At 31.7% G+C, this 24,957-nt stretch overlaps 1 protein-coding gene and 1 pseudogene across 2 annotated transcripts; both read left to right on the top strand.

Annotated features, from left to right (window-relative positions):
• Window positions 1–1,435: 1,435 nt before the first annotated feature.
• On the top strand, window positions 1,436–4,320 carry LOC129876537 (CBS domain-containing protein CBSX5-like; annotated as a pseudogene).
• Window positions 4,321–18,839: 14,519 nt separating this feature from the next.
• Window positions 18,840–24,341, top strand: LOC129877033 (E3 ubiquitin-protein ligase AIRP2-like). Of its 2 annotated transcripts, XM_055952514.1 has the most exons (6): window positions 19,157–19,271; window positions 20,038–20,152; window positions 20,626–20,776; window positions 20,880–20,946; window positions 21,052–21,286; window positions 23,726–24,341. In XM_055952514.1, exons 3-6 carry the CDS (start codon window positions 20,669–20,671, stop codon window positions 23,937–23,939), a joined length of 624 nt encoding a protein of 207 aa, XP_055808489.1. In that variant the 5' UTR covers window positions 19,157–19,271; window positions 20,038–20,152; window positions 20,626–20,668; the 3' UTR covers window positions 23,940–24,341. The 2 variants fall into 2 exon arrangements, with proteins under 2 accessions (XP_055808488.1, XP_055808489.1); XM_055952513.1 differs by lacking the exon at window positions 20,038–20,152 and having other exon boundaries at window positions 18,840–19,271.
• The last annotated feature ends 616 nt before the right edge of the window (window positions 24,342–24,957 follow it).

Raw genomic sequence — 24,957 nt, 5'->3', positions numbered from 1 at the left:
AAGAAGAATTCAATTGTGTCAAACTATGGAATGTGGATATAATAGTGTTATGTGAAGAAGCTTGAAATAAGACCTCATTAAATTAATACTCAGTAAATAAATAATTTTTCTAAGATAATATTTTTCTCTAATCTTGATTTGGGTCAATGGAAAAAATTACTCATTTTGATAAGATAATATATTTTTAGAAGACCCCTATATAAATATATGGTCCTATTAATATTATAAACTAATAATTTTATAAAAGTATAAATATATCTAAGACAATTTAATGAAATATAATTCTACTGTGTTTTATTTTTAAAAAAAATATAAATCTAGTTGAAGCTCATCTCTAAATTTTCTTATTGCATCTAAAAGTTCTAGTGTTGCCACGACTGTAAATCTTTTTGAGTACATGTGGAATGATCTCTTTTGTACTCAAATAATGTAAGTATTTGATCTGTCATTATTGATTTTGTGACACCTTTTAAATGAGAAGTCCTTTTTGAATATGGTTTCAAGAAATTTTCTACATTGCTTATATAGTATATTTTCTCACCATCATTTATTGAATGTTTTTAGTAAAAATACAATGAATAATATTTGAGTATTACTGAATTTATTTTTACAATAAATCATTGAATTATTGAATTTATTTTACAAATATTCATTTAACATAAAAATATATTACAATGAATCATACACGTACATTGTACTTTATATATAATAAATTTATTTTTATACGAATTCAATAAATATGATGCATAATTTAGTAAGATACAATGATTTGGTGTATTCATTGTACATTATGTATATTAAATTTATTTTTATGTGAATTCAATAAATATGATACATCAATTAGTAAGATACAATGATTTTGAATACTCAAAACTAATATTCATGGAATCTCAAAACATTCTTTAAATTAATTTATCGACTAAATAATATCTCTAAAAAATAATAATATTTCATGATCCCACCTATATTAATTTAGCGAGATTTTACTATACTTCAAGATCGAGCATCTCTTATAGAAGTTCTGAGGAAAAAAACAAGGCATACATGTGAAAATTTGCCATTTAGAACATGACATGAATATAAATTATGTAAGATACTTTCTCCTTAATCATACTCGAATATCAAACATCAAGATGAAAAATAATAAAAAAATAACTTCAACATTCATATATCTTTTAAAATATCAATTAAATATTATCCAATCTTAAATTTATGAGCCAACTATTTAAAAAGCAGTCTAATGCACAATGCCCCGAATGGTATAATATAAAAATCTTATTCTATTAAAAATATTAGTGATTGTTTTTACGGCTCAAATTCATATTCTAAAGTTCGACAATTTTATGGTTGCTCTAAAAATACCCTTAGTCTAAACCAATTATCCAAATATTAGAAAGAAAAAATATGTGGACCAAAGATCATCATCTTAGAAGTATAAAAGCATCACCACTAATCAGTAATTTGCCAGTAATTAATCACCACTATAAATATCTTAATTTTTACCATCTTACTTACTAATCCTCATTTCCAAAAAGCACCACCGGAGCTCTTCCGTGCACGGCGGTCGCGGAAAAAAAATTCCCATTATCACTCCGCCGTCTACTTCCTATCTCTTCTTCTTCCAATAATATTCAAAATTCAAATCCGTGTGATTTTCTCATTACATGGCAGTTACATTTCTTAACCGGAATGTGTCAGATCTGTGTGTAGGGAAGCCGGCGTTGAAGCCATTGTCGGCGGCAGCCACCGTGTCGGATGCGTTATCTGTGTTGAATAAATCCGGCGAGCCTCATGTGAGTGTGTAGAGCTGTGACCATTCGAAGAAGGTTCTGGAAGGTGTATGTGAATGCAGGTGTATTGGGAAGATTTGTATGGTCGATGTGATTTGCTTTCTCTGTAAACATGAGAATTTGGATAATCCTTCCAAAGCTTTGGAGAAATCCGTTTCACAGATTTTGGCCAAAGGGAATTTTATTGTGAGGCATTTGGCGCCCAATTCAAGGTTAGTGAAAATGTTGTTTTCCTTATTTTGCAACTTTTTAATTCAACATTCCAGTTGACGAGATTAAAGAATATTTTGGTATATGTTTTTAGTTTAAGATCACCGGATCCAAAAGTTTTCTATTGTTTTCTTAATCTTCGTGTCTAAGTCAAAATCAAATAAACAAATTGAACTCGAAGATTACTAAGCCTTTTGGATTCATTTGATCCTTCAAGAGGGAGGATGTCAATGCCTTTATTTTCAAAACAGAAAACGGCATTGCAAAGATATTAACCAATAGGATAATGAAAATCTGGTGATGTATCACTGTTACTTCGGTGTCGGTTAATCATGGTGATAATGAAGTCACCAGTAGTATTGATGATCTCTTTACACCATTCGGATATAAAGGTGGAAACTTTAGTTCTGTAAAAAGAGAATTGAAGATGACAAGAATGCACTTGAGTCACAATTAAGGCATTGTTATCCTTTCTCTGGAATGATCAAATCAATTCAAAAGGCTTCAGAATGGCTCTTTGATTGGAACTGAGGATCATTTAAACCATCTTGGGAAAGAAGGTTGCGGATCTAAAGCTGGTAAAGTTATGTTCAGACCTTGTGTATGTCAGAATCCGATGGATGAAAAGATGATTGAGACATTTTAAAATTGTGAGAAGGTAAATGATGTACATGCTGAACAGAAAGTATGAGTTGTTTCCTCTTACTTTGTAAACTCGGAGTATGAAGAAAGGAAAGTCACTAAAACATGTGAGGAAAAGAAATGAAGAATTTACCAAAAAGTCACGAGTCAAAGTTCGAGTGGTTTCCTCTTACTTTGCTAACTCAGAAGTGGGAGAAGAAATAAAGGTAGCAAAGGATGGACCAAACTTAAAGAATTGTGTCACTAAAAGAAAAATTTCTCCCTATTTCATAATACACATGTGCAAAAGAGAAGAAAAATTGCTGTGGGTGCTGCAACGTAATCACTACTTGTCCTACAAATCTTTAGTTCTACTTGTTCACTAGGTCTAGCATCAAGTATGTATATATGTTTGGTCACTCTTTCTTGAACAACGTTTGGAACTTTGGAAGGCATGCAACACATCTGTAGCCGCATTCTTAGTCTAACTGAAGCTTTGCTGGAATTCTTATTTTGTTTACTTTTGTTGTTTCATGTTATTGATTGTCTTCTGATATTTATTTATTTTGTTTGTTTAGCTTGCTGGAGGCAATAAATTACATTCTTGAAGGCACCCAGAATCTTGTTATACCAATCCAAAATTACATTAGCACGAAGTCAAGGAAAAACGCCGAGTAAATCATCCTCCCTGAGTAGCAAACATCGTGATGGAGTTGAATACTGCTGGCTAACGCAAGAAGACGTCGTCCGCTTCCTTCTAAACTCCATTGGTGTCTTCTCCCCAATGCCCACGTTTTCAATGGAATCACTCAACATCATAGATTGTAACTTCATGACTATTTGTTACCATGACCCTGCAATCTCTGCCTTAGATTCCCTTACTCTTCCACACATTGAGCAAACTTCAGTGGCAGTCGTTGCTGATCACAACCGATTAATCGGTGAAATCTCCCCCTCCACTCTTGCCTACTGTGATGAGACTGCTGCAGCAGCAATCATGACCCTTTCAGCTGGTGATCTGATGGCTTATATTGACTGTGGTGGTCCTCCAGAGGACTTGGTTGAGCTCGTGAAGGTGAGATTGCAAGAGAAAAAGCTTGGCGCAGTATTGGAACTAATGGATGAAGAGTTCTCTCTGTCTTCGTCATCGTCATCTTTAGCTTCTTGTTGTTCTTCTGATGACGAGTTAGGGGTTTGCAGAAATAATGGTTCAGGACGATATTCTTCCACTAGAAGAGCAGAGGCAATCACATGTTATCCAAGCAGTTCATTGGGGGCTGTGATGATTCAAGCACTTGCACATCGTGCAGCTTCCGTTTGGGTCATGGATGAGGATAACACTTTGATTGGCTGCGTAATGTTTAAAGGAATCCTGAAAGTTTTCAGGAGCCTTGCAAATGCGAGCCCAACAACCAGATAAGGAGAATTGAGTGAAGCAATAACATGTTATGCACGAAACTGTGTCAAAATTCTTTGAAATGACTGTCAATTTTGCACGAACGGGAGTCTTTTTTAGGTGGTGAGTGGAAAAAGTTTGTGTTGGAGTTGTAGTTAGTCTTGTTACTTAATCTTGTATATGTTGTTTTCAATGGTGGTCTTGTCTATTGATTACTTATTTTCATAGTGGAAGTTACAAATCTCAATTTCATGTCTTTGCAATGGAGCATCTCCTCAGTACAATAGATCTATTAAAAGACAAGAAGGAAAAAAAAAGAGTCTATTTACTGTTTGCTAATAACAAAACTGATCCTAAAGTATTGCCTTAGTACTAATCCCAAAGGGAATAACCCAGGGATTGAAGCATAGAAGTACTCATTCCGTTGGGTTATTTTTTGGTGTTTATGGACGGAAAGAACCGTAGATGTTTACTTATGTTGTTCAATTGGGTTAATTTAACCTCTGTATTTAGCACTGAACAATTTTTAGACTTTGTTAGCTCTCTAGTACTAGTTTGAAGATTGTAAAGGAGCTAACAAATTTTGCTTATGCTCTCTGTGAGCCCTTTTGCCTATTATGTAATTTTGCATTTGCTTGATGCTTTTTGATGAAATACCTTACTTCATCAAAAATATATACATCAATTAATATGGGTATTGATACAAAATATTCATATTAGTTATTATTTTTAAGGCCTTTTTAAGTGGAGCGTAAAGTCCAAACTAGACAAGTAAAAGTGAACAGATGAATTAGTAGTCAAATTTAGAGCTCCAAAGTATTACTAATAACGTTAGTTTAGTAAAATACACCCCCAATTATTTTTTTTTATAAGAAATGCATCAGGTCAATAAAGATCAAGTAATATGAAACGAAAAAAGTAACAATTTGAAGAAAAAAAACTAGTGATTAAAGTATATAAGTCTGGAGTTCGAACTTCGAAATTAAAATAAAAAATTGATTGGAAGCACTTTTCCTTTAATGAGCTTTTTGCTTTACGAACCTGAAGGAGTACAAACAATATAGGAAGCCTCACTTTCCCTTTATCAAAAACACTAGTAGAAAACCTTTTAAAAAAAAAAACTTAAGATCTCAAGTTCAAGTTCTAGTTACACATTTGGTGTGTCCATCTAATCCAGACTTAATGGATATAATTGATTACCTTGACAATCGGGTGAGTTTTAATCAGTAGAGGATTCAGAATTTTTAATTCAAAAATTAGAAAAATTAAAAAAAACGTTCGAATAAACTAACAAAACACAATTCCCAAGGCTGTTCTAAAAATTAAATGAAACAAAAACAAGAAAAGCTAAATATAAAAAATAATACAGTCCATAAGAATCAAATCTTGAATATTGGAGTGCATTTGAATGTCATGGACTGCAAAGCTAACTTTTTTCATCTTGTTCAGAAGATTCAAAAATTTTAATGTATTACTTATATAAACATAAAAAATCTATCCTATATATAAAATTTAATTTTTCATCGAGCAAGTTCGAGTGAACATCCTCCCGCCCCTAAATTCGCCAATAATTCTAGTTTACATATTTGGTGTGTCTGTCTAATTCAGTCTAGATTACATTGACAACCTAGAGCTTGTAGATTCTTCCTAACTAGATTGAAATAATTCTAAGAATACATAAACGCCACTTCAACAAATAAAGGAGTACAGGACAAGTAAAATCACGAGGGTTGCGGTGGAATAGTTGGGATCCCTCCACTTTTATAAGTGATCCTGAGTTCAAAATTGTCATAATAGAGAATCTTTTGGTCAGAAGCAGTGCTGAATTCAGAAATTTCGCTAAGTTATTCAAAGTTTTAACATTCATGTATAGGAACTAATTTTTAACCTATATGTATAGGTCATATAATTTTTTTTATTATTTTATATACTTATTATAAAAGGTTCTAACCACCCTTTCATTATATGTGATTCCATCACGGGTACAGAGAACATTACCCCCTTAATGGTTTACCCAACACGAATTCATGTTGGTCAGTTCAGTGAATTTTTTTGAATATAAAATAAAAATGAAAGACATGTAAAAACAAGTACCCAAATTGGAAAGAAATGTTTTCAAATAATGGAAACAAAATTAAGTTGTTGTCATTAGCAATTATCAAATAAAGACAACTACTAATAATATCTTTAACAAACCTAAAAGCTGGATTGTGTTATAAAACAAACTAACTTAGTAATAAGAATATGGAAGAAAGAAATAGTAAAAGAAAGAGAGAATTGAGAGAATTTGATGCTTCATTTCTGTTGCAGATACGTGCCTTTTATAGGCAGAATTTTATAAAAAAAAAATGGTGTGCTACAGTGTAAATTGGTGAGTCTACAGTGACTTTACTGTTCATCTACAGTGAAAAAAATTATTCGCTACAGTGAAAGTGGGTCTCATGGACATCCACTTTTGACTAACTTTTTCAACACTCCCCTCTGGATGTTCATGTACAAAAGAAAAATTATAGTGAAAGAACAAATATCCTGAACACTCATAGATGTTGTGCCTCATTAAAACCTTGCTAGGAAAAACTCAGTGGAAAAAAACCTAATTAAGAAAAAAGAGTACACAAATCTGATAATACGCTTTGAGTGCTGCCTCATTAAAAACCTTGCTAGGAAAATCCAATGGAACAAAACCTAGACTAAGGAAAAAAGAGTGCAACGTGTATTATATTCCCCCTGATGAAGACATCATTTAATATCTCGAAGATGGCGCATTCCAATCTTGTATCTCAATTTCTCAATGGTTGAAGTTGGCAATGTCTTGATGAACATATCTGCTAAATTATCACTTGAACGATCTTGTTGAACATCTATTTCACCTTTCTTTTGAAGATCATGGGTGAAGAAGAATTTTGGTGAAATATGTTTTGTTCTGTCTCCTTTGATGTATCCTCCCTGTAATTGAGTTATACATACAGCATTGTTTTTATACAATATTGTTGGAGCGTCTCTTGTCAAAGAAAGGCCACGTATTTCTTGAATGTGTTGAGTTATTGATCTTTACCAAACATATTCTCGACTTGCTTCATAATGGTTATTATCTCTGCATGATTTGAGGAAGTGACAATCATAGTTTGCTTTGTTGAACGCCATGATATAGTTGTACCACCACATGTAAATGAGTAGCCTGTCTGGAACCGGATGCTCAATCGTTATTCCAGTAGGACAAACAATAATCATTAAATGCCTGAGATGTGAACTCACCAGCATTATCAAGGCGAATTGTCTTTATTGCATAATTTGGAAATTGTGCCCTTAACTTAATTATTTAAGCAAGTAATCTCGCAAATGTCATATTACGAGTTGATAATAAGCACACATGTGACCATCTTGTAGATACATCTATTAAAATCATATAATATTTAAATGATCCATATATATCACCATGTATACGCTCTAGAAATGTTGGGGATTCAATTCCTACTTTGATTACTGATGGTCTACTAATCAATTTGCCTTGAGAACATGCAGCAAAAGAAAATTCTTTAAATTGAAGAATCTTTTGGTTTTTCAAAGAATGTACATGTGAACTCTCAATTATTTTGCGCATCATATTAGAATCGGGATGGCCCAACCAGCTATGCCAAATAATAAAATCATTTGAGTTAGTAAATCTTCGATTTACTATGCCATGTATTTCAATCATGCTAATACTTGTGAAGTATAAGCCGGATGAAAGAGAGGATAACTTTTTCAAGTATAAACTTATTGTCCGACATCATGGTAGTAATGTAAAGATATTCATTCTTTTCATCATTTGTAGTCTCAATATCATAACTATTTTGACGAATGTCTTTGAAACTTAATAAGTTTCTTTTGAGACTTACTACAATATAATACTTCATTAATTGTTAAATTTGTTCCTCTGACAAGTACAATTTTAGCCTTTCTGGATCCTTCAATTAATCTTGTGCTACCAGATATTGTATTAACATTAGCTTCTTTCATAATCAAATAAGAAAAATATTTCTTATGTCTTAAAATAATGTTGTAGTGGCACTATCAATAAGACACATGTCATTATAATTGATTTTGGATCCAATTGATGATTGGGGAATTTTCATATTCTTCATAAACAAAAAGATACATTATAAGAACGTGAAAAACTAACAACATGAGAAATTTTGAGAAATTGCACTGCCTTAAAAAACATTTTTACGAAAGGCAACATAATATCAAACATAATAGAATAACTATTTTTATAATATTTATTTCCAGATAGATGATCAATTCTTCGATCAATATTTATAAAGTCTTCAGTTTCCAAATGAGTAATATTTGATAGACCTTCAAAATCATCATCTTTATAAGCAACATTTGCCTCAATATCTTCATATTTATTTGAGGGGTTTTTTTCATTATCATCATTCCGAAAACTCAAGTGCGCCTCTACATTATTATCTCTTATTTTGAGAGAGGCTTGATAAAATTTTACAAAATGATCGAATGTACGACATTCACGTGCCCAATGTGACCCTTCATACCACACCGGTGGTAAATATTGAATTTACCTATGGAAGGATTATTTTGAGGAACTTTATTGTTCTCATGTTTATTTCCATCATGATGACGATAATTGTTTCATCCTCTACCACGTCCTCGCCCAGGTCCACAATCACGGCCACGATAATTATTTTGTCTTGATTCAGACTGATTATGTGCTTCTATAACATTCGCTTCAGGGAATGGAACAGACCCATTGGAACGGAGTTCATGATTTTTCATTAGCAAAGTATTATTCTGCTCGGCCACTAGTAGGCATGTAATTAATTTAAAATATTTCTTAAACCCCTTTTCACGATATTGTTGTTGTAGCAACACATTTGAAGCATGAAAAGTGAAAAGAGTTTTCTCAAATAAGTCGTCATCAATGATAGTATCTCCACAAATTTTAACATGGACCTTACCTTGTGAATAGCAGAATTATACTATGTCACAGTTTTAAAATCTTAAAATCGAAGGTGTATCCAGTCATTTTGAGTTTTTGGTAACACCGTAAATTTTAGGTGGTGATATCGATCCTTCAAATTAGTCCATAATTCAAAAGGGTCTTTCACAGTTAAATATTCAGTTTTTAATCCTTAATGAATATGATGACGAAGAAAAATCATGGTCTTTGCTTTATTTTGGCTTAATACTTTATTTTTTTGTTTAATAATATCACCAAGACCTTTAGCGTCAAGGTGAATTTTAGCATCAAAGATCAATGACATCCACTTTTGACTAACTTTTTCAACAGATCGATGAGGTTATTATCCTTTTCCTATTTATTAATAACCCTTTAGATTATAAATTGACTAATAATATTAGTGAATTAGGTAGGAATTAACATCTTTACTATCTAATTAAGCAAAAATAGCTTGATTTTACCATTTTAGATTACCTATTATTATATTTTGAATTTATTATCTTAAAAAATAATAAATTCTACTAAATTTTTTAAAAGTTGAACCAATCTAGTTTAAATTATGAATCTATTTTATGATCCTGTTTATAATGATGTTGTTTTTTTTTTTCGTTTTTTACTCAGTTTTTAATATTTATTTGTGTCATGATTAATTCAGATTTATATTGAAAAATTTTACTATAAATATAAAGTGCTCTCTATCAATTATTAAGGGTGACTTTATTTTTGGAGTTCGAATTTGAAATTTTTGTTAATGATACCTTTATTTCCGGATAATTAAGATAAAATACATTTTCAAGAAAGTTAAAATCTGGATCCAACTGCTGTGATTTTATATTTTTTCTGTGAGACTATGACACCAATATGATATTTTCCTAGATATATAATTGAATTTTATCACAGGTTAAGTAAATATGTATCTCTATCGAGTATTTATATTAAATAATATGATACATTACAGTTAAGTAATTTGACAGATTCAGTGAATATATATATATATATATATATATATATATATATATATATATATATATATATATTATAATTAAGTGATAGTTATATATATATTTACACATGATATGTATTTATTAATTTAGTATAAACACATAGTACTGGTAAGTTTTTATCTAGTTTGTAAGGAAAAAATGTTCCCTATCAATTACCAAAGGGGAGTATATTATTATAATTCGAACTCAAGACATTTTGTTAAGAATGAAAATGTATTTATCATTTTGCCACAATTTTCGACAATGCCAATAAATTATAATAATGTTTGAATAAGATAAACTACATTTTCAAGAAAGTTATAATAATATGGATCTAATAGCTGTGATTTTAATATTCCTGTTGTGAGACTATGGGTGTGTTCGATCGGTACGATGAAAAATATTTTCTACGAAAATAAGTGAATTTTTTTAAATTTTCTTATATTCAATATGCGAAAAATATTATCTAAAAACATTTGTATATAATTTAGACAAATACTATGACGATAGAGTAGAGCTGTAGGGTAGTGGAGATAGGGGCAACGGAGGCGGAGGTGAAGATTAGGAATGCTAAAGAAAATCATGATCAATGTTGAATGTCAACGGTAGAACTTAGTTTTTCTAGTTTTCACTAAAAAAGTCATTTTCCTCATTTCCAAATAAGTTATTTTGTTATAAAAATATGTTTGTCAAATAATTTGACCTACAAAACAAGAAAAAATATTTTCCGCCGTACTGAATGAACCTATGATATTTTCCCAACAATTATGATATTTTCCTAGATATATACATTAGATTTTATCATATCTCTACCAACCATTGGCCCTATGCTTTGTGCTTTGGATTTTGTAAGTTGGTACTTTTATAAGACAATATCTTATATGGACAAATCTATCATTCTCTAGATCTGAATGATATCTTAAATAGTATGTTTTGGTTCTTACCTTTTGTAATACAAAATGGAATTGCTATTATTATTTTTACTCGATATTTGATATTATTATTTTTTTGCAGTTTGATTTGTCCGGATCACATTGAAAAGTCTCACTTTAAGAATAATTTTTTTTTAATTGAGACGATCTTACTCTCATTATTCAAATTCAAAAAATAAAAATGTTTCTTGCATAGTAAATGATTTTTTTTTTGAAAGCAAGTAAATGAATTACTACACTTAGCTATTGATTTAGGATACTCAAATAATTCACATATATAAAAAAAAAGTTTATTTTATTTTGTTTATACAATATAATTTTTAAACAAAAGATATTCAATTGAACCTATTAACTTTAAAATAGTTAGCCCCCCACTGTTATGCATAATAGGATCACTTGAATAGGTTGTTATCTTCATATATAATTACTATTCAGAATAAAATGTAAAAAACTAATTAATTTTGTTTTAAATTATTAAAATGATAAATAATTTAAAAGAATTTTATTTTTAAAAATTGCGATGAAATAATTTGTGTGAGAGAGACCATAATTGATTAAAGTTTGGTAATGATTCAATCATTAAAGTCAGATAGTGATGTTTGACATTTCTATATATAAGAAATAACTATACTCCTAGATTAATATTTCTTCATATGATTTTTTTTAAAAATCTAATCGTTATCTTGATTTTCAATTGAAAAGTCAACGAGGTTTAATAAATTAATTAATGTGTCATTAGGTGGATTCATTATCCATTAGTTGAATTACAACCTAAACCAAATTATGACATCTAGCATCATTCTTTCCAAATATTAGTCGTTTTATTAAATTGAGTATACAATATTCTGTTATGAAATAATAATAATAATAATAATAATAATTTATAGATAGTAAAGACGAAAAATTTAATAAAGGGAGAAAGAGAGAAATTGCAAAGGAAGAGAGAGATAATTTTTCTGATATGTATGTTAACTTGCACACTTTTGTTGGCTATTTATAGCCAAAAATAAGTACAAACAGGGGGTAAAGAAAAAGTGGGGTAGGGGAAAAGAGGCATCCATCTTATAACACCTGCCTTGGATGTCTATGTAAAAGAAAAATAAATTTTAGTAAAAGAACAAATATATATAGTTATTCTCAATACGCATTGATTATTGCCTCATTAAAAATCTTGCTAAGAAAATCCAATGAGACAAAACTTAAACTAAGGAAAAAAGAGTGCATCACGTATTATATTCCCTCTGATTAAGACATCATTTAATATCTTGAAGATGACGCATTCCAATCTTGTATCTCAATTTCTCAAAGGTTGAAGTTGGCAATGCCTTGGTGAACATATATGCTAAATTATCACTTGAACGAACTTGTTGAGCATCTATTTCACCTTTATTTTGAAGATCATGGGTAAAGAAGAATTTTGGTGAAATTTATTTTTATTCCATCTCCTTTTATGTATCCTCCCTTTAATTGAGCTATACACGCAACATTGTCTTCATACAATATTGTTGGAGTGTCTCTTGTTAAATAAATGTCAGATATTTCTTGAATGTGTTGAGTTATTGATCTTAACCAAACACATTCTCAACTTGCTTCATGAATGACTATTATATCTGCATGATTTGAAAAAGTGGAAATCATAGTTTGCTTTATTGAACGTCATGATATAGCTGTACCACCACATGTAAATAAGTAGCCTGTCTGCGATCGATCTTTATGGGGATCAGAAAAATATCCTGCATCTGGATAATCAATCAATTCTGACGTGAATTCATTTGAGTAAAACAATCCCATATCTGTGGTCCCTCGGAGGTATCTGAATACATGCTTATTCTATTCCAGTGTCTTCGCGTTGGAGAAGAACTAAATCTTGCTAACAAGTTTACTGAGAAAGCTATATCTGGTCTAGAATTGTTGGCAAGATACATTAATGGACTAATTGTACTAAGATATGGTATTTCAGCACCAACAAGCTCCTCATCATTTTTATGAGGTCGAAATGAATCTTTATTAATATCAAGAGATCTCACAACTATTTGGGGTACTCAGTGGGTGTGCTTTATCCATGTAAAATCTCTTTAAAACATTTTTTGTATATGTTGATTGATGGACAAATATCTCAATTGCAAAATGTTCAATTTGTAGACCAAGACAAAATTTTGTCTTTCCGAGGTCTTCCATTTCAAATTCTCTTTTCAGATATTTTATTGTCTTTGAAAGTTTTTCAGGAGTTTCGATAATATTTAAATCATCAACATATACGCCTATTATGACAAATTCAGATTCAGACCTTTTCATAAAGACACAAGGCAAATTGGATCATTTTTATATCCTTATTTTAGTAAATATTCGCTAAGATGATTGTACCACATTCGCCCTGATTGTTTCAGCCCGTATAAAAAATTTTAAAGTTTTATTGAACAAATTTCTCGGAAATCTTTATATATTTCAGAAATTTTAAATTATTCAAGAATTTTCATAAAAATATCATCATCTAGAGAACCATATAAATAGGCTTTAACGATATCTATCAGACGCATACCAAGTTTTTCATGAACTGTCAGATTTATAAGATATCTGAAAGTGATTGCACCCACTACAGGAGAATATGTTTCCATATAATTAATGTCAGGTTTTTTCAAAAATCCTTGTGCTAGAAGTTGTGTTTTATATCTTACGACTTCATTTTTTTCATTTCGTTTTCGCACAAAGACCCATTTGTACCCCACTGATTTTATACCTTCAAGTGTTTGGACTATCGGTCTGAAAACTTTGCATTTTTCAAGCGAAGCTAATTCAACTTGAATTGCATCTTTCCATTTTGGCCAATCATTCCTTTGTCTACATTCATCGACATATTTTGGTTCAAGATCTCCATTTTATTGTATTATTTCAATAGCATTATTATAAGCAAAACTATTGTCGATAATTACATTATTTCGATTCCATATTTTTCCTGATGAGACATAATTTTTTAAAATTTCTTCATCATTTTCAGTTGCCTTAACCTCTTCCAAGGTTTTATCAATTGTTATGTCTTCTCGCTCTTCTTGAGCAGGTTCTTTCATATCATGACAATCTTGATTGTTTGCTTCTTTTCTTTTTTGAGAATTTTTATCTTTGGAACCGATTGGTCTACTATGTTTTAAATGTGGTTTAGACTCATTTGTATTAATTAATTGTCCTACTGGAATATCAACTCGAATTTGAGCATTAGCAGCTGGAATATGAGATTTAGTAACTCTTGATAGGTCAATGAATGCATCTGTCAGTTGATTTATAATATTTTGCAAATGAATTATTTTTTGAACTTTCAATTCACATGTATTTGTACGAGGATCTAAATGAAATAGTGATAATGCATTTCAATCTATTTTCTTTTTCAACTGCTTATTTTCTTCCTCTAATGCTGGGTATATCGATTCAACAAAATGACAATCAACAAATCTCGCAATAGATAAATCTCCAGTAATAGATTCCAAATATTATATGATAGAAGGAGATTCATACATATATCCCCAATCTTCTTTGGGGTCCCATCTTTGTGCGTTGTGATGGAGTAATTGGAACATATATTGCACATCCAAATATTCTAAGATGAGAAATATTCGGTTTTTGACCAAAAGTCAATTGTAATGGGGAGACTTTATGATAATTTGTGGGTCTGATTCACACAAGACTTGCTGTATGAAAAATAGCATGATCTCATAATGAAATGAGAAGTTTTTTGCTCATAAGCATTGCTCTAGCAATTAATTGTAAATATTTAATTAATGATTCCGCTAGACCATTTTTAATATGAACATGAGCAACTGGATGCTCAATCGTTATCCCAATGGACAAACAATAATCATTAAATGTCTGAGATGTGAACTCACCTGCATTATCAAGAAGAATTTTCTTTATTGCATAATCTGAAAATTGTGCCCTTAACTTAATTATTTAAGCAAACAATCTCGCAAATGTCATATTATGAGTTGATAATAAACACACATGTGACCATCTTGTAGATGCATCTATTAAAATTATATAATATTTAAATGGTCCACATAATGGGTGACTGGGCCCATATATATCACCATGTATACGCTCAAGAAATATTGGGGATTCAATTCCTACTTTGATTACTGGTGGTCTACTAATCAATTTGCCTTGAGAACATGCAGCAAAAAAAAATTCTTTAAATTGAAGAATCTTTTGATTTTTCAAAGAATGTACATGTGAACTCTCAATTATTTTGTTCATCATATTAGAATCGAGATGGCCCAACCGGTCATGCCAAATAATAAAATTATTTGACTTAGTAAACCTTTGGTTTACTATGACATGTGTTTCAATCATGTTAATACTTGTGAAGTATAAGCCGGATGAAAAAGCGAATAACTTTTTAAGTATAAACTTATTGCCGACATCATTATAGTAATGTAAAGAAATTAATTCTTTTCATCATTTGTAGTCTTAATATCATAACCATTTTGACAAATGTCTTTGAAACTTAATAAGTTTCTTTGAGACTTACTACAATATAATATTTCATTAATTGTTAAATTTGTTCCTCCGACAAGTACAACTTTAGCTTTTTCGGATCTTTCAATTAATCTTGTGCTACCAGATATTGTATTAACATTAACTTTTTTCATAATCAAACAAGAGAAATATTTCTTATGTCTTAAAATAGTGTGTGTTGTGGCACAATCAATAAGACACATATCATCATAATTGATTTTAGATCTAACTGATGACTGAAGAATTTCCGTATTCTTCATAAATAAAAAGATACATTATAAGAATGTGAAGAACTAATAACATGAGAAACTTTGAGAAATTCCATTGCCTTAAAAAAATATTTTTACGAAAGACAACATAATATCAAACATAATAGAAAAACTATTTTCATAATATTTATCCAGTTAGATGATAAATTCTTCAGTCAATATTCATAAAGTCTTTAGCTTCCAAATGAGTAATATTTGATAGACCTTCAAAATCATCATCTTTATAAGCAACATTTGCCTCAATATCTTCATATTTATTTGAGGGAGTTGCTTTATTATAATCATTCCGAAAATTCAAGTGCGCCTCTACATTATTATCTCTTATTTTGAGAGAGGCTTGATAAAATTTTACAAAATGATCGGGTGTACGATATTTACGTGCCCAATGACCCTTCATACCACATCGGTGGTAAATATTGAATTTACCTATGGAAGGATTATTTTGAGGAACTTTATTGTTCTCATTATTATTTCCATCATGATGACGATAATTATTTCGTTCTCTACCACGTCCTCGCCCACGTCCACAATCACGGCCACGATAATTATTTTATCTTGATTCAGACTGATTATGTACTTCTATAACATTCGCTTCAGGGAATGGAACAGACCCAGTGGGACGAGCTTCATGATTTTTCATTAACAAAGTATTATTCTGCTCGGCCACGAGTAGGCATGTAATTAATTCAGAATATTTCTTAAACCCCTTTTCACGATATTGTTATTGTAGCAACACATTTGAAACGTGAATAGTAGAAAGAGTTTTCTTAAGTAAATCATCATCAGTGATAGTATCTCCACATAATTTTAACATGTAACTTACCTTGTGAATAACAAAGACAACTAAAATTAAATTTCTTCATTAGATATATCTGACATAAAGTTAATTTATCTGAAGAAAATTAGAGATTTGTGTTGATAACGTATTATAAAATAATTATAATAATTTATAAATAATAAAGATAGAAAGTTTAATAAAGAGAGAAAGAAGGAAATTACAAAGAAAGAGAGAGATAATTTTTGAGATATATGTGCTAAATTGCCAAAGATAAGTACGCCAATTTTGACAAACAAGGGGTAAAGGAAAAGTGGGGTAGGGGAAAAGAAACTAAGGAGAGACATATCCACCTTATAACACAAAATATTCGATATTTTTCAAAATATTTAAGGGGTTCTATTATTTTAGTGATTCTCTTTTTTATTAATTGGCATACTTTTGATTGATGTTTTTTTTTCATTATAATTTTTATTTATTACAATTGAGTCAATGGTCTTTTAATATATTCCTCTGTTCTTTTTTACAGGTCAAAAATTTTTTAATTTGATTTTTTTTACTTGTTAAATTTGACAAATCATGAAAGTATAATTTTTTTTATCTATTATACTCTCAATTTATTAGAAAGTTAATATCTTTGGAATATGTAGAATTTCTTGAAATCTTAAATGATCAATCCATCTATAGACTTAGAGTACCAAAATATTTTGGAATTTGAATTATGGCTTTAGTGATTAATAAGGATAAAATGGTAAACTCACTATATCAATCAATGATTTCTTAATAGGTGTGTCAAATCAAAATTTGACAAGTAAAAAGGAAGGAGGGAGTAATCTCTATGTTGAGTGTGCAAACTAATTTTTGCATCTAGAGTTGGAAAAAAAATATCCACATTTAAAGTGTAGGATTCTCTTAATGTTGAGAGGCCTTTAATTGAGAAAAATCGTGTGGTTAAACTTAATCTAAATCGTACAATATCACACTAGGTAAGAGTAGTTTAGGTCTATTTTGACCCAACAACTGATATTAAAATCAATGATTTGATTTGAACCCGTAGAATGAAAACAATTATACATAACGAGTGATTTAAATGTCTTGAATGACATTTAATGGTAAATTCAAAATGTTACAGCTTGAAAGTGAAAATCTAATCACTATATGTGTTTTTTCTAAAAATTAACATGTTAAATGTTATCTTTTCCTTTATTATGTGTACTGAATTATCATATCAAAATTTAATGTATCAAATTTTGATTGACCATAGCAAATTAAACTTTTATTTAATATCTATTTTCAACTATCAATTATTAAAATCGAACTTTAAAAATATTAAAATACCCAAAATGCTTGAAAATGCTCCTTTTGATCCTCCTATTTCCAAGAAGAGGAAAAAAAGGGCGGTAGTCTTTTTGTTTAATTTGGCTAAAGAATGTAATGATCAGATCAATTAATTATTGCTAATAACAATAATATTTTGAGTGAAATTTTATAGGTGAGAGTGTGAAAGAGTATATACATATTTTACTTGTGAAGTTAAATAAACTAATTTTAAAAGATTTTCGATTCAAGTGCAACAAATTAAAATAAATATAAAAAGGAAATTAATAATTGTTTTTTTTATCTGAATTGTCATTAACTGTTCTATTTTTCTATTTTAACTATCATCATTCATGTATTATAATACACACACATAAATAAATGGTGATAATTCAGATAAAAAAAGAATACCTGATAATTTACCTAATTAATTTTAAGAAGAAATTTAATATAAAAATAATAATAATTCAAATATAATTTTTTTATTAAATATTAAAATATAAAACTCAGAAAAAAAATATTACGAAAGGACCATAATCTAAAGAGTGGGTTAACGATAGCCGTCATTAGTGCGTGGAGCAAAAGCTATAGAAAATAGAGGGAAAGTTGTCAAATGAAACAAAAAGAGAAGGTGAAAAGGGAGGAGAAAGATTCACTCACCTAATAATATATAGTAATATATAGGGGCGAAGATAGGTAGGATTCGAATCTTTTTTGATGAAAAATTATTAAAAAATGAAGAAGTAAAGATTAGAGTTATTTTTTTTAATAAATTGGACAATTATGTTTGTAAATTTAATTCACATTTTATCCATGAAAAACTAGTATTTTACTTTTTAATCCACTCGTGTGTATAACCTCTAACGCTAAGTACCAATAAAAGGTTGTGATTCTTTTATTAGAGATTTTGGGTCGAGTCACCCTAGATACGGATTTGTTTTTGTTAGAAAGCATTATATCATAATGTGATTTTATTTTATGCGAATTTAGATTTAATCGGGCTCCAATTAGAAGGAAAATCAAAAAAAAAAAACCTCTACGCCACGTGTCCCACTGATAACTACTACTCCTTTTGCCCTTTTCCATAGCAGTGTTGTATACAAGAACGGAGAACTGTTACAGCAGCACAGTTTATCACTCAGAAATTCGAAAAAAAATAATAAAAATTTCTCCAAAAATTTTCTGTAAAAGAGAAGAAAAGGGTGTGGAGTATCAGTGACCGTCTTTTTTCTGAGGAATTTTTTTTGGTGTAAAAAGTGGAAAAGGGTGTGGAGGATCAGTTATGGTGATGATTGTTTGTTTTTGAGGATTTTTTTGGGGGGATTTTGGTAGAGAAAAAAAAGGTGTAGAGGATCAGTTATGGTAATGATTTTTTGGTTCTGAGGGAGGTTTGTTTGGTGTTTTAAAAAGGGGGAAAGAGGATATGTATACAGGAGGTTTAGGAGGGCCAATGAGAAAATCATTTAAGGATTCTCTCAAAGTTCTTGAAGCTGATATTCAACATGCCAATACACTGTAAGTCAACTTTTTCTTCTTCTTCTTCAACAACAAATACTAAGCCTGGAAATTCATTTTGATTATCTGAAAATCTTGTGGTGTTTTAGAATCGTCTTATAAACTTTTTTCACCCCTTTTGGGTTTTTTCTGGTTTCTACCCTGTTTGAGTCATCTTTTTATTTGTCTGGTTTTGTTTTGTTTCATCAGTTTTGGTTCAGAAATATCTTTTACTGATATGGGGTTTTGTTAAGTTTTATTCTTTTTATTGATTGTTCTATATTTTGATATTTTTACCCTTTGGTCTGCTGCTAACAATAAAGCTAGGGTCTTTTTGGGGGAGAGGTGGTTAAGTAAGTGAGTTTGCTTGTGAGACTGTTTTTAGCTAATAAAATTGGATTTCTGCAGTTGCAGTTGGTAAGTAATTAGTTGCAGAGTTTAGATATTTTTCCCATTTTCTTTTTTGGTTTTCATTGTGTTTAGTTTGATGTTCACTTCTTTGATTGCTTCAACTAAAGATAAGGGTATCATTTTTAATGCTAATTGATGCTTATCTTGTAAAGTGTCTGCTGTTCTAATATTCTTATCATGGACTTTATTTGTGAACTCTCAAGGATTACCTTTTGCCTTTTTTGCCTCTACTATTGGATATTTAATTTTGCAATGTGGTGTTAGGGCTGAAAATTTGCACCAAGAGAGCAAATTGTTGGTTATTTTGTAGGTCATGTTTCTCTCCACCAGTGGGCTTCTGATTTCTGTTTGGTTTTTGAATTCATGCGTTTTGTAGTATAGAACTGGTGTCTTGATCTAGCTTGCATGCACCTCGAGTAATCCACCAGCCTGTCCAGCCGATAAGCACAGGTGTCTAAAGGCCCATCGAGATGGGAGCAGTTGGGCTCATGGCAAGTGTTGCTGTACCTATTTGAATCTGGGATCTTTTACTCCATGCCTCAATAACCCATCCCCTTTGGAGACCCCCTTTCTTTCTTTTTCTTTTAAGGGTATTTTTTCCTTTTTATCTTGGTAGTTGGGAGGTTGGGGGGATAGACCAGCAACCCAGTGCCGACATCTGCTTTCGCTAAGGCTGACTTGGTAGAAGCAAGGCACTTGGAAGCAACACTAGAATGAAATATTAGTTTACTATTGTAATATGACATACCTTTCGGTATCAGAATAGACCAATTACCCACCTTTCATTGATGGCATAACCATAATAAAGATCATTAAGAAAATGTTTCGTCACTATTGGTGATTTGATTTGGTGACAATTTTTCTCTGTTTGTGGCAAATATTTCTCCCAACCTGGTAATGTAGTGTTTACCGATTCCTTCTTGCTTCGCGTTTTCTCATTTGATGGGTGTAATTTGGAATGCAGTGCATCTGACTTTTCGAGGGAGTATGATGGTGCGTGCTTACAGATGCGAATGTCCTACAGTCCTGCAGCACACATCTTCCTTTTCTTAGTGCAATGGACTGATTGCCATCTCGCTGGTGCCCTTGGCTTGTTGAGAATTCTTATTTACAAGGTTTGTATTTGTGCTAATTCATGAATTACAGCATTCCTTTTTTTTCTTCAATAATCAAATTCTTCTCTTCTAGGGTATTCAATTGAGTATTACCTTGCTACAGGTATATGTCGATGGCACCACAACCATGTCAACTCATGAAAGGAAAGCAAGCATTAGGGAGTTCTATGGTGAGTTTTTACATTTTTCTACTGTTAATCTAATGACATAAAGACCTGATAAATCATGTAAAGTTAGATATATGTTGCTTATAGACATCAATCTTCCTTGTCCAGCTGTTATTTATCCCTCCTTAGTTCAACTTGAAAGAGGTGTCACGGACTCGGAAGACAAAAAACAAAATGCAGTTTGCCAGGAGAGATACAAGAGACGAGATGATGAGGATTACAGGCAAGCTTATGATCTGAACATTGAAAGGGAAGATGAATGTGGAATTTGCATGGAGGCGAACAGCAAAATTGTCCTTCCCAACTGCAATCATGTAATGTGCTTGAAATGCTATCGTGAATGGTATGTCTCATATGCACCTTTTGATACATTAATTGAATAAACTGCTGGATAGTAAAAATATAGATATCGTCATGTTCAGTTCATGAATCCAGTGACAAGATTCTTAACGATCGCCTAATTCCCCCCCCCCCCCCCGCCCCCCCCCCCCCAAAAAAAAAAAAGAAAAAGAAATACAGTTTTCCTGGAGAAAGAGGACATGTTGGCATTGGAGAGACCAAATAATAATAAGAGAAGTGAGTCAATTGTACAGGGAAATACTTATGCTTATTTGTTGGCTGAGATTGTTTCTTTATTGGTTCAGCAGTCGTTTTTTCCCAACAGTGGCATTGGAAACATCTGATGGGTGAAAATTACATGTGGCACAACTGTGCTGCTACATATCTTGTACATAGACTAGAGCTATGGAGCCTTAGAGTAACTGGTAAAGTTGCTGCTACGTGACCAGGAGGTCACGGGTTCAAGCCTTGGAAACAGCCTCTGGCAGAAATGCAAGGTAAGGCTGCGTACAATAGACCCTTGTGGTCAGGCCCTTCCCCGGACCCTGCGCATAACGAGAGCTTTAGTGCACCAGGCTGTCCTTTTTTTTTTAGACTAGAGCTATCATGTGCACAGAGTCCATGGACATGAGGTTTTCTTGAACTTTTCTTGAAGGTGTTGGACTTGTTTATATAGTTGTTATTTGACTTCTTGTTTGATGATGAAAGAGTTATTGAGAGGTGAACAAAATAAAATAAAATACTATGGGTGGTAGGAACTAATTTGGAATAATAATTGATGTAGATTAATACTATTTATTCTCCTTTATCCTTAACTGTCAATCAGGAAAATGAGATATACAATGACGCTCCATTTTTTTTAGCTGTTCTACACGAAATTAGAGTTTTTATGCAAATTGAGGGGTATATAAGAAAAATCTTTCCTCTGCATGATCCAATAGAGGAGTTTGAAGCTGAAGCACATCTCTACTCTCTATCTCTCTTGGTTTTAAGATTAGGCCTGACTTCTGGTTCACTGCTTTCGACATGTTGCTCGAAACTGTTTTCAGGAGTCCCAACTTAGTTCTTCAGCATGACCATTTTTTCTTTCCTCCTTTGGCCTGGGGAAGGGCCACTTTGAGCTGTGAGTGGGAATTACGAAGGAACTCTATTGCAGTGACTTTCGAGGGGGATACACCTGTGATATCAGATTCCTCTTAGGTTCTTCCCATAGAAGGGGAAGCCTTCAGATACTAGTCATAATATGTAGCACTTCCGTTTCCTGTATTGAATATTTGGTACAATAGAATGCTAGGAACCTAGGTACCTTACGATTCCTCGGACACCAGATGCTTAATAGTGACTAATTTGCTCTTCCATGTAATGTCACTTGCTCACTTAAGATATTTTCTATTATGTGAGAGTTGTCTCCGGCCACCTTTTCTGCGGTTACTACATAAATTCCAAGATAATTCACAGTTAAAAATCATATGAAGATCAACTTTTCTATTCTGATGGGGACGTGATTGCTTGAAAAACAGCTTAATGGTTATCTCTATTAATGATCGTAATTGGTAAAGCTAAGAGTTATAAAATGGTTGTGACACCAGATGCTTAATAGTGACTAATTTGCTCTTCCATGTAATGTCACTTGCTCACTTAAGATATTTTCTATTATGTGAGAGTTGTCTCCGGCCACCTTTTCTGCGGTTACTACATAAATTCCAAGATAATTCACAGTTAAAAATCATATGAAGATCAACTTTTCTATTCTGATGGGGACGTGATTGCTTGAAAAACAGCTTAATGGTTATCTCTATTAATGATCGTAATTGGTAAAGCTAAGAGTTATAAAATGGTTGTCTCCTCATGAGAGACTCTTTTTATGAAAAAAGTGATAAAACCAGCCTCCCATGGTTCTATAAATGCACAAGAGGCGGCAAGGTGCTCCGCCCCTGAAATATTTCTAGGTATACTATATGTAATCTTGAAATGTATCACCTACGCAGACTTGAGTAGTCTATTATTTGTTCTCTTCTGTTTTTCTTTTTTCTCTTTGCTGTCCTTTTTGTGGCATAAAGAGTGGCCAGTGTTATCTCTTATATTTTGCACAAACATGAGAATGACTCTCTTAGCACTTATCGACAACAAATGTTTGTTGTTCATTCAGAAGATACAACCCCAATTATTAATCTCTTTTTTTTTGCTCACCTCCGAAACTAAATAGGTATATCCTATGCATGATGGTCGGGATTTGTCTCCTTTTTTCCAAGAGAAACTAGCTTTTCTGTGTTGCACATATGTACTTTTGGGCCATAGCCAAATCTGCTTACATTCGACGGTTTTCAACCTTTTTGAAAAACTAGACATGTAGCTCGATATCTTCTATCTTTAGTGCACATATTCTGCTTCTTTCATCTACCTCTGATGTACATTAACAAGGATATTCATTGATGCACTGCAGGCGTTCGAGGTCACAGTCGTGCCCCTTTTGCCGCGATAGCCTGAAAAGGGTTAGCTCGGGGGATCTGTGGATATATATGGACAGTAAAGATGCAGTTGACATGCCAACAATTACAAGGGAGAATCTAAGAAGGTTGTTCATGTATATAGAGAAGTTACCTTTAATCGTGCCGGATAATGTTTTCGACACATATGATGATACTCATCTAAGGTAGAGCAGCAATTGCTATTATGTTGAAATTGGTCATATGCTATATATATGGAGGTTATGATATTGGATTTGGTGATGTTGGATTATTAAACATGAAGGTGGTTCCTTTTTCACTACCTTGTGATTACAAGAAACCCAGCCGGTAGTATTGAGTGCATACAGAGGCGAAGTCAGGATTTGAACTTTATGCGTTCTATCTAAATTCTAAGATAGCAACATCGGGTGTTAACTGGTTTTTAAATTTAATTTATGTACATATTTACTGGATTTCTCTTAATACAAATATAGGGTTTGAACTGAAGCTACTAAGTTCGGTTGAACTTGTACGTCACTACTAGTTCCGGCCCTATTTGGGGTTGAGAAGCTAAGTTAGATTAGCTAAAAAGAGCTTTATAATTCTCTCGTGTCCTGATTTGTACATGCATGTAACAGTTGAACAGTCTGCTATTTGACATCTTACTCTTTTTGGTTTCTCAGTTTTAAGTCTAGCCAAGACAGAGTCAAAATTTTTACTAGGGAGTTTACAATATACATATATGAAGAAGTTAAGAAAATTCAATATAATATATTTATTATATGTATGTAAAAAAACAGTTTTATGGATTTGTTGCCGTGGTTTGATCATCAATCATCATAGGTTAGCTCATTTTTTGGTGATATGACTTTTGGTTAATTTTTTATAAAATATTTAAAGGATCCTCCGTAATGATATGGGAGAACAATATGTGTAGCTTCGACATGATTCATGTCATTTTCATAGCGCATTTAGGGGTCACTCAATAGGAATTTAGACGATTTTCTCAATTTTACGTATGTGTTAGCTCATGAATTTTTGGTGATATGACTTTCGATCAATGTTTTTGTAAAATTTTTACATGTCTCTCCGTAACGGCTTGTGGATACAGTACCTATAGCCTCGGCATGATCCGCGTCATTTTTATAGCATTTACGGGTCACTCAACAGAAATTAGAAGATTTCTTTAGTTTTTCATGTGTGGTCCATGAATTTTTTATTAATATGA

The sequence above is a fragment of the Solanum dulcamara genome, chromosome 12 (assembly GCF_947179165.1).
Source record: "Solanum dulcamara chromosome 12, daSolDulc1.2, whole genome shotgun sequence".
In the NCBI taxonomy this organism is placed as follows: domain Eukaryota; kingdom Viridiplantae; phylum Streptophyta; class Magnoliopsida; order Solanales; family Solanaceae; genus Solanum; species Solanum dulcamara.
This window is presented reverse-complemented; position numbering and strand designations above follow the sequence as displayed.